This window comes from Polypterus senegalus, chromosome 13 (genome assembly GCF_016835505.1).
Source record: "Polypterus senegalus isolate Bchr_013 chromosome 13, ASM1683550v1, whole genome shotgun sequence".
NCBI classification, from domain to species: Eukaryota; Metazoa; Chordata; class Cladistia; order Polypteriformes; family Polypteridae; genus Polypterus; species Polypterus senegalus.
In genome coordinates, this window is record NC_053166.1 from 73,486,528 (window position 1) to 73,500,539 (window position 14,012).

Sequence of the window (14,012 nt, forward strand, 5' to 3'; positions counted from 1 at the left end):
AACTCAAAGGCGGCGTTGAGGAGATGCAGCAGCCGGCGACGCTGCGACCGGCGGCTGTCCGCCTTTGAATTTTAAAGTCTGAGCGCGCCGCGACTATAGCAGCGGCGGCGTTTGCAGTGAGCAAAGTTTGACAAAGTGGCGGTATTGTAGTCGATGCGTTGATGCCTATTAGGGACTCCACATACATAGCGATTTGCTCGCGCGAGCGACCGCAAAAGCCTTTGATGGTCGCCGGCTCATCGCACGCTCTGTCTGAACGGTTCCATTGCTTACCATGTGTTTACGCACGCTCTCTAAATGTGTGTAGTCCCTTAGTCAACGCTCAACTTGCATATTTCATAGTTGCGTCGCAAGGCGATAGATTTCATGTGAGACGCGTAGTTCCTCAACGGGATTGCGAGTCAAGAGAAGCGGCAAAAGACAGCGGAGCTGCGGCGATCTCTGAATTGACTGTCACTGTGTGCAGAGCTGCCTGTCGCTTAGAACGATTAAATAAACCGGCTTTCTAATCTAGGCTGGTTTGATTTGAAATTAATCGTTTGAAATTAAATTTTATTTATACATCCCGACTCTAACCCTAACACCGTCATAATCCTGTTTGAAGTAGTACATGTAATAGTAATATCCGTCATATCATAATAGAAAATAGGTACGTAGGGCGGCGAAACCACATTCGCACAAAGGCGGCCGTCTACCCCGGATCGGTCCTGACGCTCCCACTGGTTGCGTCGCGACAAACGGCGTCTTCTTAGATGCTCCTGCACTTTCTACGCACCCCCCTCCCACCTCGCTACTACCGTGGTCAGGTGTCTTGGTGGATTATATATAGAAAAGCGGCCAAAACCGCACAGAGCAATGAAAAGTCCACCTCAGTCACATGTACATCTGGACTGTGTAAAGACGACGACTCAAGTGACAAGTTGGAGGTGGGCACATGACCGGCCAGTACATACTGAACGAGAAATCAGCAGACTAGCATGACGGACGGAGCTGAATGGACGTCCTTCTCTCCTCCGTTCCACTCTCCGTGCGTGAACCCCCATCCCTCCGTCTGGCAGCAGAGGCGCGAGGACGATCCGCCGGTTTTCAGTCACGGACGATTGTGTGTTGGTTCGTTCCGTGCATTGTTACAATGTTGCTTTTCTTGCTGATTTATTACATTACCGGTGTTTCAAATGTTAATTTTCTCCCTGTGCTTAAAATTCAATAAAAAACCGGCCTGATTATGCGGCGTATGGTACGCCGCGGGTTGGCTAGTGAATTTTAAATGAAACAACTCAGATGCAGTTGAAGTGCAGACGTTCAGCTTGAATTCAGTGTGGTGAACAAAATGATTGCATAAAAATGTGTAGCAACTAAAGCATTTTTAACACAATCCCTTCATTTCAGGGGCTCAAATGTAATTGGACAAATTAAATAACTGGAAATAAAATGTTCATTTCTAATACTTGGTTGAAAACCCTTTGCTGGCAATGACAGCCTGAAGTCTTGAACTCATGGACATCACCAGATGCTGGGTTTCCTCCTTTGTAATGCTCTGCCAGGCCTTTACTGCAGTGACTTTCAGTTGCTGTTTGTTTGTGGGCCTTTCTATCCGAAGTTTAGTCTATACTAATAAAAGGCAAAGCCCTCACTGACTCACTGACTGACTCACTCACTCACTGACTCACTTATCACTAATTCTCCAAGTTCCCTTGTAGGTAGAAGGCTGAAATTTGGCAGGCTCATTCCTTACAGCTTACTTACAAAAGTTAAGCAGGTTTCATTTCGAAATTCTGCACGTAACGGTCATAACGGTCGACAACGTCCGCCATGTTGAACTTTCTTATTTATGGCCCCATCTTCACGAAATTTGGTAGGCGGCTTCCCTGCGCTAACTAAAACCGATGTACGTACTTATTTCGGTGGTATGACGCCATTGTCGGCCGCCATATTGAATTTTCCAACGTCACCAATTTTCAAACTTCCCGTGTAGGTAGAAGGCTGACCCCATCTTCACGAAATTTGGTAGGTGGCTTCCCGGCGCTAGCCAAAACCGATGTACGTACTTATTTCAGTGGTATGATGCCATTGTCGGCCGCCATATTGAATTTTCCAAACGTCACTAATTCTCCAACTTCCCGTGTAGGTAGAAGGCTGAAATTTGGCAGGCCCATTCCTTACAGCTTACTTACAAAAGTTAAGCAGATTTCATTTCGAAATTCTACGCGTAACAGTCATAACGGTCAAGAACGTCCACCATATTGAACTTTCTTATTCATGGCCCTATCTTCACGAAATTTGGTAGGCGGGTTCCCTGCGCTAACCGAAACCAATGTACATACTTATTTCGGTGGTATGACGCCACTGTCAGCCGCCATATTGAACTTTCCAACGTCACTAATTCTCCAACTTCCCGTGTAGGTAGAAGGCTGAAATTTGGCAGGCTCATTCCTTACAGGTTACTTACAACAATTAAGCAGGTTTCTTTTCGAAATTGACAGCGTAACGGTCATAACAGTCAACAACGTCCGCCATGTTGAACTTTCTTATTTACGGCCCCATCTTCACGAAATTTGGTAGGTGGCTTCCCTTAGCTAACCAAAACCAATGTACGTGCTTATTTCGGTGGTATGACGCCACTGTCAGGTGCCATATTGAATTTTCCAACATCACTAATTCTCCAACTTGCCGTATAGGTAGAAGGCTGAAATTTGCAAGGCTCATTCCTTACAGCTTACTTACAAAAGTTAAGCAGGTTTCATTTCGAAATTCTACGCGCAATGGTCATAACGGTCAACAACGTCCGCCATGTTGAACTTTCTTATTCATGGCTCCATCTTCTCAAAATTTGGTAGGCGGCTTCCCTCCACTAACTGAAACCAATGTACGTACTTATTTCGGTAGTATGATGCTACTGTCGGCCGCCATATTGAACTTTTCAACAGTCTTTGTTACTTATGGACCCATCTTCAAGAAATTCTATCGATCAAAGAACTGTCACTTACCGAGTGGTTTCCATGCCCGGAGATACCACCTACCTTTTCCATTCTCTTTGTTACATATTGCACGGCCATATCAGGCTCACTCTTGATATCCGGAGGTACATTCTGTCTTATGTATTGAATGACTGGGAAAGGTTCAAGGTGTGGACTGATGACGGTACAGGAGATAATTATACTACACAGGAGCACTAGAAGAGTGAAATGCTTAAGCCCTTCACCTATGGTTCTGCATGTGAGTTGATGGCTGCCGCTGAATTGTTCGGTTGTCGCTTTCAAGTGTACCGAAATGGCCAAATATTTTACACCTTTCGACAACCGCCAATGCCTCTTAAACATCTTAGATTCACAGGTGCCGATTTCAGTAGTGGACACTGATGTTTATGAATGTTTAAACTCTCAAAAGCTGGATGTGATTTTATCGATGAAACCGGTTGTGTGCTTACAACGCTTGACAGATGCCAAATGTCACTTCAATACAACAAATCCTGCAAATACTGTCGTAATTGAAACAAACCATGAAACTCAAACCGATTATGACCGCAGCAATCCAAGCTGTGAGATTTGAGACAAGATTACTGTTCACATGGCCAACTGTAAGTTACATGCTCAAGAGTAAGCTCAGTGCACAGCTTGGTCATGTTACAACCGGAGGGCCGAACTGACAACATGGTATACAAAGAGATCCTTAACAAATAATTATTGGCATATTGTCCCACAGTTTAAAAAGGTTTAATTTTCTTCTTAATAAAAATTTGAATGCAGTACTTCACCGCTGCGAAGCGCGGGTATTTTGCTAGTCTTCAATAAGTGAAATGCATGCACAATTGGGTTAAGATCAGCTGACTTGGCCATTGAAGAATTTTCCACTTCTTTGCTTTAATAAACTCCTGGGTTGTTTTGGCTGTATGTTTTGGGTTATTGTCCATGTGTATCATGAAACACTGCCCAATCAATTTGACTGCATTTAGCTGGATTTGAGCAGACAGTATGTCTCTGAACACCTCAGAATTCATTCGGCTGCTTCTGTCCTGTGTCACATTATCAATAAACACTAGTGTCCCAGTGCCACTGGCAGCCATGCATGCACAAGCCATGACACCGCCTCCACCGTGTTTTACAGATTATGTGGTGTGCTTTGTATAATGAGCTGTTCCATGCCTTCTCCATACTTTTTGCTTGCCATCATTCTGGTAGAGGTTGATCTTCGTTTCATCTGTCTAAAGAATGTTTTTCCAGAACTGTGCTGGCTTTTTTAGATGTTCTTTAGCAAAGTCCTATCTAGCCTTTCTATTCTTGAGGCTTATGAGTGGCTTGCACCTTGCAGTGCACCCTCTGTATTTACTTTCATGCAGTCTTCTCTTTATGGTAGACTTGGATATCGATATGCCTACCCCCTGGAGAGTGTTGTTCACTTGGTTGGCTGTTGTAAAGGGGTTTCTCTTCAATATGGAAATGATTCTGCAGTCATCCACCACTGTTGTCTTCCGTGGACGTCCAGGTCATTTTGCGTTGCTGAGTTCACCGGTGCTTGCTTTCTTTCTCCGGATGTACCAAACTGTAGATTTTGCCACTTGTAATATTGTAGCAATTTCTCGGATGGGTTTTTTTCTGTTTTCGCAGCTTAAGGATGGCTTCTTTCACCTGCATGGAGAGCTCCTTTGACCGCATGTTGTCCGTCCACAGCAAAATCTTCCACATGCAAGCACCACACCTCAAATCAACTCCAGGCCTTTTATCTGCTTAATTGATAATGACATAATGACAGACTTGCCCACACCTGCCCATGAAATAGCCTTTGAGTCAATTGTCCAATTACTTTTGAGCCCCTGAAATGAAGGGATTGTGTTAAAAAATGCTTTAGTTGCCTCACATTTTTATGTAATCGTTTTGTTCACCCCACTGAATTAAAGCTGAAAGTCTGCACTTCAGCTGCATCTGAGTTGTTTCATTTAAAATTCATTGTGTTAATGTACAGAACCAAAATTAGAAAAAAAATTGTCTCTGTCCAAATATTTATGGACCTAACTGTAGATCAAGCAGTCACACGATAGCAACTCCATGACTTTCTCCCCCAAATTCTTGTGTGGTTGTAACTACTTTGCCTAGCTTGCCCCATAGATCAAATACTTGGGAGACTGAGAGATGGTCGGGATCAAACTTCTAATCCCTTTGCTTCGGGACTTGACAGTCTATCGATCAGTCTATAACAGACAAGGATTCCCTTCTTTAAAGTATCATAGTTGTCAGTGGTCTTTTCTTCCATCATTTGGAGCCATCATTTGTGGCCATTATTCTTTAGGTCAGTTTTGTTGGATGGCTATATGTTTGAAAATTAATAAGTAAAATTCACTGTCATCTTTGGGTAGCTTGGGTAAAGTTACCTGTGAAGGACCTATGGATTTTTCAGAGCATAGAGCTTTTTTGGCCATCCACTGTACTTCGGCTTATTTGTGATGCTCTGCCAAGACCTTGATCTTCAGCTGCCTTCTTGTGTTATGGTGATTATTTTTGTTTACCGCAATTCTGTCTTGGTTCATGACCAGCATTGCTGTTTTGTGTTCATCAAATCTTCCGCATCCATGAGAACATCCCAGCATTCAGCGTGAGACATGGAACTGATGGGCATCTAAATTGGCGATGGGTTTAAAGTTTGACCAAAACAATGCCATGACATCTGACTTTAGGATCCTAAAACTCTTTCTGTACCTTTATCCTTAAGATGTATTTATTTTTGATTTTCCAGTATTTGGCTTCATGCTTTCATTTTGATTCCTATCTTGTGCTCCGTGTTTTGAAGATTTGGTTGGCTCAATCTCCCAGTTTTGACTTCTGCCTACTTCTGACTATACGCTTCTCCCAGTCATTTTCCTTCTCTGTGTCCTCACCAACAGGACAAAATAACTAGCACACAAGGGTGCTAAAACAACAAAAAAGAAAGAAGAGCTTCTGAGACTTCTCCTCAGTCATAATGAGTCTTTCAACTGAATGCCTTCTTCTGGTGTTGTTTGGAATTAAAGTGGTGATTCCCGGAAGAGACATTGCCCTGGCTGCTGAGAACTGGAAGTCCTGTCACTTGTCCTTTGGTCAGTTTCCTTTTGAAGTGCAGATGGAAAACAGTGCTGTCTTGGCAAAGCACATCATCCCCAACAACGCCCCCACTAGGATGGTATTGCTTACCTGTCCAGAGTGCAGAAAATGTCTCCTATTCAGTGCTCAGCAATTTATTTTTAATTTGAGTATTTCAGTCATTATCAGCTAATTTTATAGCCCTACTTCAGATTTGTTCTACATTGAAAATCCAAACAGAAACTGAAAATTAAAAACAAATTAGAACATTATATTTATGAAACTCTTCATACACCAGTAATTATCACTGCACCCAGATTGGAAATCTTTTACCTGCTTATTCTGTAGTCCTATTTTGAAATTTCATTATTCCTATAGGGATTGATTTAAATACATGGAGGAGCTTTATCAAGAAAAACAAACTAATTTTCATCTGAGTGGTATTTTGTTATTGGATTTATTTGCTAGTCTTGAACTGTTGATAATAAACACAAGTTCTAACACAATGGTTCCTAAGTGTACCTAGTTCCTGAATGCTTTGGGCCAGAGACCAATGATTAACTTATGTTATATCAAAGACGCAGAGAACGTCCTTTGTACTGATGTGGATCATCCAAAGGAGTAATCAAGAAACACTGGAATTCACCCATAGATGTCTGTTTTCAGAAGTTCGAAATTTAGTTCTCGTTTCCAGAAAAGATTCTTTGGTATGTTGTAGGGAGGTTAGGAAAATAGAGTCTGAATAGATCCTGTTCATGATCTTGGTGTTGGGGGCAGCTGCAAGGAGCATGGAAGATGTTGAAGCTTCTCATAACCACAACCTAGGACCCACTAGTGTTAAGGAAGTTGTCAAGTTGAAGAAGGTCCTGTGTAAATGCAGATTTACCAGCAAAGTGTCAAGATCTGAGTTACAAGCAAGTGAAAAAGGCAATGGGCACAGCAATAACCAAAGTGAAAACTGTGTACTGTATGTGCATAGCTTGGTGAGGCTGTGGAGAGTGATTTTTGAACAGTCTCAAAGTGATTCTGGAAAACAGCTTGGTATGGGTAGGTGAAACATCAAGTAGGATATTTTCATTGAGGTTGAGAAAAGTTGATCTCAACAGGTGGAAAGAGCACTTTGAGGAACTCCTAAACCTGGTGAATTCACCCTTCTCAATGAAGACAGTGCAGTAGCATTATCTGAGGTTGTTTCTTTGACAGAGATTACTGTGGTGATTCAAAGTTTTATACAGTAGCTGAAAGGATGCAGGAAAGGATGAGATTAAATACAATTATTGGATATAGTGGAGGTACTGTATTTAAGCTAATGCGCCTCTTCAGTTGTTGGTGGATACACTGCTCAGGAATGGCAGAATAAAGGGGTGGTTCACTTTTTCAATAAAGGGACAAAGAGAGGATAACATATCTCAGGCTTCCTGGAAAAGTGTGTGCTGGGGTACTGAAAAGGAAACTCCATCCAATTGTTAAACCTTAGATCTAATAGGAGTAATGAGGATTTGTTCCAGGTTATAAAACAGATAGCCACTTTATCCTGGCACCTACAAGTGTTTTGTTAACTTGGAAAATGCTTGTACCATGTCCCCTCTCATATATTTTGAAAAGTACTTAAAAATGGGTTTCTGTGACCACTGCTGAGTGTTACCTGGTCTCTATAATTGCATATTAAGAACTGTGTTGGTACACTCACAATTAAGTTGAGTTTATTTGCTTTAGGCTTTGGAGGCTGCCAAGGGTCTTATTTGCACTACTGTTCATATTTTCATTGACAGGATATCAAGATGTGAACATGCTTTACACACTGTCAAATTTGGGAGCCCAGGCACTCTATTTCCTGTTTATAGATTACAATATTAGAACAATTTTGATAAAAACATCCTATTAGGCCCAAAAGCTTACCAATCATATTCATCTAGATTCTCCAAAATTGTATTAGGTCAGCATTTAAAGGTTCCTAATGTCCTACGTTCTACCATACTGCTTGATAATTCATTTAATCTGTGTGGTTCTTTGTTTGATAAAAATTTTCTTACACTTGCGTGGAATATATCTTTAGGTTTCCAATTGTGTCCCTGTGTTTTTCTTGAAGAATGTATACTAAAGTAACAACAGGGATCCACTATACTGCTTCCCTTATTAGTTTTAAATACTTCAGTCATGTCATCATTTAATCTCGCTTTGACCAAACTGAAAAGGCTTTCCTTAGCTCATTATACCTTACTCCCCAAATCGTATTTTGTGTTACACTGCTGTCTTTTTTATAATATGAAGAGAGAAAGCTAATGATACGACATGTAATGTGCAAGCAGAAGCTCGTAATCACAGAGATACACAGTTATAGTAAAGCTGCTTAAACAGCATAACTTATTGTTAAAAAAAGATGCAAAAAGCACTAAATATGTGTCATTAGTTGGGTTTTTAAAGCAAAAGTAGAGTTCATTTAGTATAACAACTAAAATATGACACACCTAGTAAGGTTATGCATAATGGATCTTAAACTAATCTTAATGTCATATCTTTAATTTCAATCACTTTAAGAATAACACTTTTAGTGTATGTGTTTGGTAAACCTGGGTACCATGTGGGATTCTGAACTGTAGTTCTAAGCTGTTTTCAGCTCTGTTTTTTTCATATTTGGAACATTTCATGTATTTGATCATATCTTGACTATGCTTATTTTATGCTTCTATTTTCCTTTTTCACTTAGGGACTACTGTAATGCCTTTTATAGTGGTCTTCATAAGTGTTTGTTACACAAACTTCAGGTGGTTCAAAATTGAGCAGCTTGCTTCTTGATAGTTGTGTACAACTGTGAAAGTATAAAACCAGCAGACTTGTTTGCATGAACTCCCTACTGAACATTGAGTGCAATTTAAAGTCTTAAAGTTAACTTTTAAGTTTAAAGCTTTACATGGTAGCCCACTGACGCATTTAGCTGATTTTTATTAGTCTTTATGGTCCAAGCAGAACTTTTAACCCTGTAGATACGCATCTTTTGTCCATCTCAACTTCCAGGTATGAAATGATCAATGCCAATGGTGCATCTAATTATTTTGTTACAAAACTCCTGAATTTCATAATTGTTTCAATCAGGCAAATTCAATCATTTTATTTATTTAAATCTAAATTAAAGATTTGTTTGTTTTACTCTGATTTGTTTTTTGGATATACTGACATATCTATCTTAATATACTGTATTTATTATGGGCTTGCTGATTCAGTGGGCGTCTCTTGGATAGATGTTACCAGCTCAGCACACCACAGTGCAGAAAATTGCACTTGCCATCATAAAGTTGTAGTATATGTAAAAAAAAAATGCCACTACCCATATTAAAAGAGTACAATCTAATAAAAAAAAATGGGTCTACTCTGCCCTTTCTAATATAAAAGAATGAAATCACAAGTAGTACCTGCTCAGGGTGGGGGTCTGACTGCCTACTCCTTAGTATGGAGTTTAGCAATATAAGTGGATCTTAGACTAGAACTGCTGCTTCTCTGAATCCATAGGAGCCAGTTAAGATGGTTTGGGCAGGGTAGGGTAGGGTAGCCTGGCCTGGGCAGCTCAACAATTTGTTCTGTGATCTTCATTAGAACAAGTGGAGTGGAAATAAAGTGACTCTGTGTTCTTTGCTAATTTGTAGCACAAGATTGCAGGAATTGATAAATATTTAATTGATCTATCAATCCATTTTTTAGGGTCACAGGTCCCTACAGTCTGCTATCCTAAATTGGTAAAAATCGTATTTCTTAGTGGAATGGCAACACAAAAATTTGTAATAGTTTTTCTAAGTTTATAATGGGTAGAATAATGTATTTTCATTTTATGCTATTTATACATACAGTACAGATGCAGTGTTGTTCATGCACACTTTTTCTTGTCCCTAATTCATTAACACCTGATATTAATATTAATGATTGATGTGAGCAAGTTTTTACAAATATATTTCTGCTATATTCGGTGCCTTAAAGTTAATTTTTTTTTAAGTTCAGAAATATTGTCTTCCATAGCAGTGAAAGTCTTTTTTCATAGCATCTATTGCATAAGGCTATGTGGTATGTATATTCAGAGGTATTTATACTGCAAAGTTGCTTGCAGCTTCTAGATCTGTTTAAATGTATACTTTTAAGTATTTTAAGAATTACTCTATATACTGTATTCTTTTACTTAAATATTATGTTTTTTATTGTCATAGTTCTGTGTGTTTAATCACAAGAATAATTTTAAATGAGCTCATGTTATGTTTAATGAAACTTTGCACATAAATGTAAATGGTTTATTTTCTTCCTTATCCTTAGTTTCCATCTAATGGAAGTAACCAGATTCACGTTCCTGCCTTAAGCATGGATGGACTTTCCACTCCTGTGGTTCTGTCCCCTGGTCCCCAGAAGCCCTGATCATTTAAATTACCTGCAGAGTTAAGCATCTGGACTTGCAGAATCCTGCCCTAGAGCTGAGTACCTGTCTCTGACATCCAAAGATTGCATAGGATGTAACAAGAGAACGAAGATTCACGCAACACCTGTTGCAAAGGCATGGGTTTAATGTGTTCATGTCATACTATCCTGCACCAAGAGAATTAAGTTAGCAGAGGATTTCTTATGAGGTAGAAGTGTGCTGCTAATCAACTAGCAGAAGAAATGATTTCCTGGGAGTCTGAAGGTATCCTCCATTTTAGAAGAATGGAATTACTTTTCTTTTTTGCTTTAGAAGAAGAATAATATTTTGCCTGGTCATTAAGACTTTCAGACCACTGTTTTCTAGATTTACTGTATACTTTGGATGATGTGGTCTTAATTGTTAATTTTATGAGAAGCAGTACACAGGCTTTGATTGGAGAACCAGAAAAAATGTAGGTTTAATTTTTAATCTTAACCAGTTTACAAGTCACTTTTTGAAATTCAAATTTTTCTGATTTTCTTTTATTCTGAAGAAAAGATGCACTTGGAAAGACATTTAATTGCAAAACAAGTGCAAGTTTGAAGGGTCAGGGATATAAGCATTTTAATTGAGTAATCTGAGATCTGAAGTGCTCAGTTTTACATATTCTTTTTGAAGTTTAAAGACAAAATGAGAAACACACATTTGCAGAAAGCATCACCAGTACTTAAGTGAAAAATTGTCAAGATAAACTTTTTAGGGTACTGTTGAGCTGAGAGCAAGTTTTTCTTGTTTTTGGACATATGAGTACAAAACCTGACTTTAATAGATGTCATTGCTTTTTATTTTTATGGTGTGGGTTTTACTTGGGAAAAGAAGTATGTTTGTATTTTCCATAGACTGTTCTTTAAGTTGTGACTGCTACAAATCTCAGAGGATTGAAAACTACCACAAATGTGGAGGTTGGTGGTGTTTTGGGAACAGGGCAAAATTAAAAGTGATGTGCATTTTCACATCCATTTGTATACATTTTGACCAAAGCGAACTTCTTTGATGAAAATTCAATAGCATTTATTTTTGAGAATTGTTCATTTTACTTCAATTAAGCATTTACAAAGGGCTACTTTATAAACTTGAGTACGTGGAAGTGCTCTGATGTTTTTGTCGCACTACTTATCGCATTTACTGTACAATGTTTAAACCTGTACTTTTGAAAGGTTTTTGTGCGTTTTGTGTGCAAAACTTGTTCAGGTGTTTACAATTTCATAGTGGTGGGAACAAAATATATTTGATCCTGATGTATCAGCTTTTATTAGCTTTTCAAATAAGTTACGCTTGAATTTGAGAAACAAATCCAAGCAAAATGGGCACAGTTTTACATGTAGGTCTTTTCTTGATTTAGTGGAATGGGATATAGTATAAAATCCAGTTTCTATTTGCAAAGGAATGCTACCATTCAGATCAGTTTTCTTTCTACTGATATAAATGTTTTTAGGTTTGGTGTACTATTGCTTTAATAACTAAATTAGTTAAGTACTCAAACCAAGGAAGGCTTTGACCTTTATGAATAAATGTTCAAATAAGATATATTTTTCAAACTCTGTGTGAATTAAAGGATTCATATTACATATTTTTAAACGATATCTAGAGTTGAGTTAATAACTACTATATTTTACATGAGACGAAGGGGCTCAGCTTTCATTTGAATGTGTAGATTCCATGTTTGCTTCACCGTCACTATTAACAGTGGGCCGACAGTTGTTATAGTTTTATAAATTAAAAAAATCAAAAATATTTTGCATGGAAAAAGGTTACTCAACTATATTTCTAATATAAGTAATTCATTTCCCATGAATATCAAACAATTTAACTGGTTTGCTAGGAGTAATAAGAAAAAAGGAAAAAGAGCACACAGTACTAGATGAAAGCTGAAAAAAATGGAATTTTGTCTGTCTCTCCCAAAGATATTTTATAAACTCACTCTAACTAAATCAACATGAACTTTGTGCAAAATACATCTTTAACTAGTAGTTAATTAATTAGGTAAATAGTTGGAGATGTCAAAGTGGAAAAAAAAATAACTAAAGGTTCAGGAATGTATATGATAGTTTGGTAAGTCTTATTTCCAAAGTAGCTAGAAATGAACTCAGCACGTTCCTTTTAACTATTATTCTCTATACAAACATTATATTTTGGTAAAATTATATCTCTTTTAATCTAGGCTTCATGGCACAAAAGTCATGAAACTTACGACATGTGATTCTAGTTTCTTAGCACATGGTAAAGCACTTACTGATTAATACTGATTTTTTACATGCTTGATAATCTGAATATGAACCAGATCAGTTTTTTTGCAAGATCTTGGTACTGCTCCAATTTCTTTCTGTATCCCAAAGACATGAATATTAAGTTATTGACTTATCCGAATTACCCCAGTGTGAATGATTGTGGGTGTGTCCAGGGTTGATAACAGCTAACCGCCCAGTGCTGCTGAGATCTCTGAAGTATTTACAGTCTAGGTTTGTTTTTAAGTCAGTCATGGAAACGGATGTTCTACTTTCATGTGTTTGCACTTTTATGGTACAGTTTCGTGTTTTACAGTACAGTACTTTTCCAAATAAGTTCAGTATTTCCTTTAAAAGTAAATTGTGTTTAAATAGCACAGGGCATAAGGATGAGATGATTTTTATTTAGATATATTTGTGTATTGTATAATATTTAAATAAAGGAGGCAAGATGTGATTGCCTTAAAATACTTGCACTACAATATACTCTACAGATACCTGCCATGTTGTGCAACTAATTAATTAACTGAAATAAAATAATTAATTTCTATCACTGCAGTCAGGGATAAAGAGGTTAGGTGGCTTATGTTATTTCTCAGGATTCGATTTGACAATGGAGTAAGTGATAAAGAAGCAGACATTGATAATGCATACAATTATATTTAAATATGTTTATCAATGAGCCTGTCTTGCGCCCAGTATTTTCAGGCTGGGCTTCTTCCACCTGCAATCTTAAACTTGATTATGTAGGTTCAAAAATGTTGTGTTTCATTGTGCTCTTTAGCTATCAGAACAGCTTTAAACAATAACAAGAATATTGTCTGTTACTATCAATTATTATGAATAGGCTAGTAAGCACATCCAGATACTACTTGCAGGTTTATTGTCAGAGATTTCGCAGTTACACATGTAACAGTAATAGTACACATTCATCAAGATTCAGAAAAATATCCAAATTCATATAGTACTGTATTTTTAGTTAATGTAGAGTGATGATCAGTAATATCAGCTGTAATCTGAGTATTAATGAACCTTTATGCAGACTATATGTACAGTATATTCAAATATATACAGCTACAGCATACTTTAAAAATAAAAATTAAAAGATACTGTACATATTGCATGATATACTATCAAAAATGAAACAGTAGTCATTTACAAAGAATAATTCATACCAATTTAAACATTCAGTGAATAGTGTGTCCATATATGCACATTGTTTCAATGAAAGTTTTTAGTACACCTGGTCATTTTTGATACTCATTAAACCGCTGATATTCAACCTACTAGTAGACTCTA

The 14,012-nt window shown here is 37.9% G+C and overlaps 1 protein-coding gene across 3 annotated transcripts in view; it reads left to right on the forward strand.

Annotated features, from left to right (window-relative positions):
* elk1 (ETS transcription factor ELK1) overlaps positions 1 to 11,808 on the forward strand; it is a 150,157-nt gene extending 138,349 nt beyond the window's left edge. For all 3 annotated transcript variants that reach the window (XM_039775543.1, XM_039775545.1, XM_039775544.1), the window contains one exon: positions 10,347 to 11,808. In XM_039775543.1, the coding sequence (XP_039631477.1) occupies positions 10,347 to 10,445 (99 nt within the window). In that variant the 3' untranslated portion in view covers positions 10,446 to 11,808. The remainder of the gene's footprint in view (positions 1 to 10,346) is intronic.
* Positions 11,809 to 14,012: the final 2,204 nt, after the last annotated feature.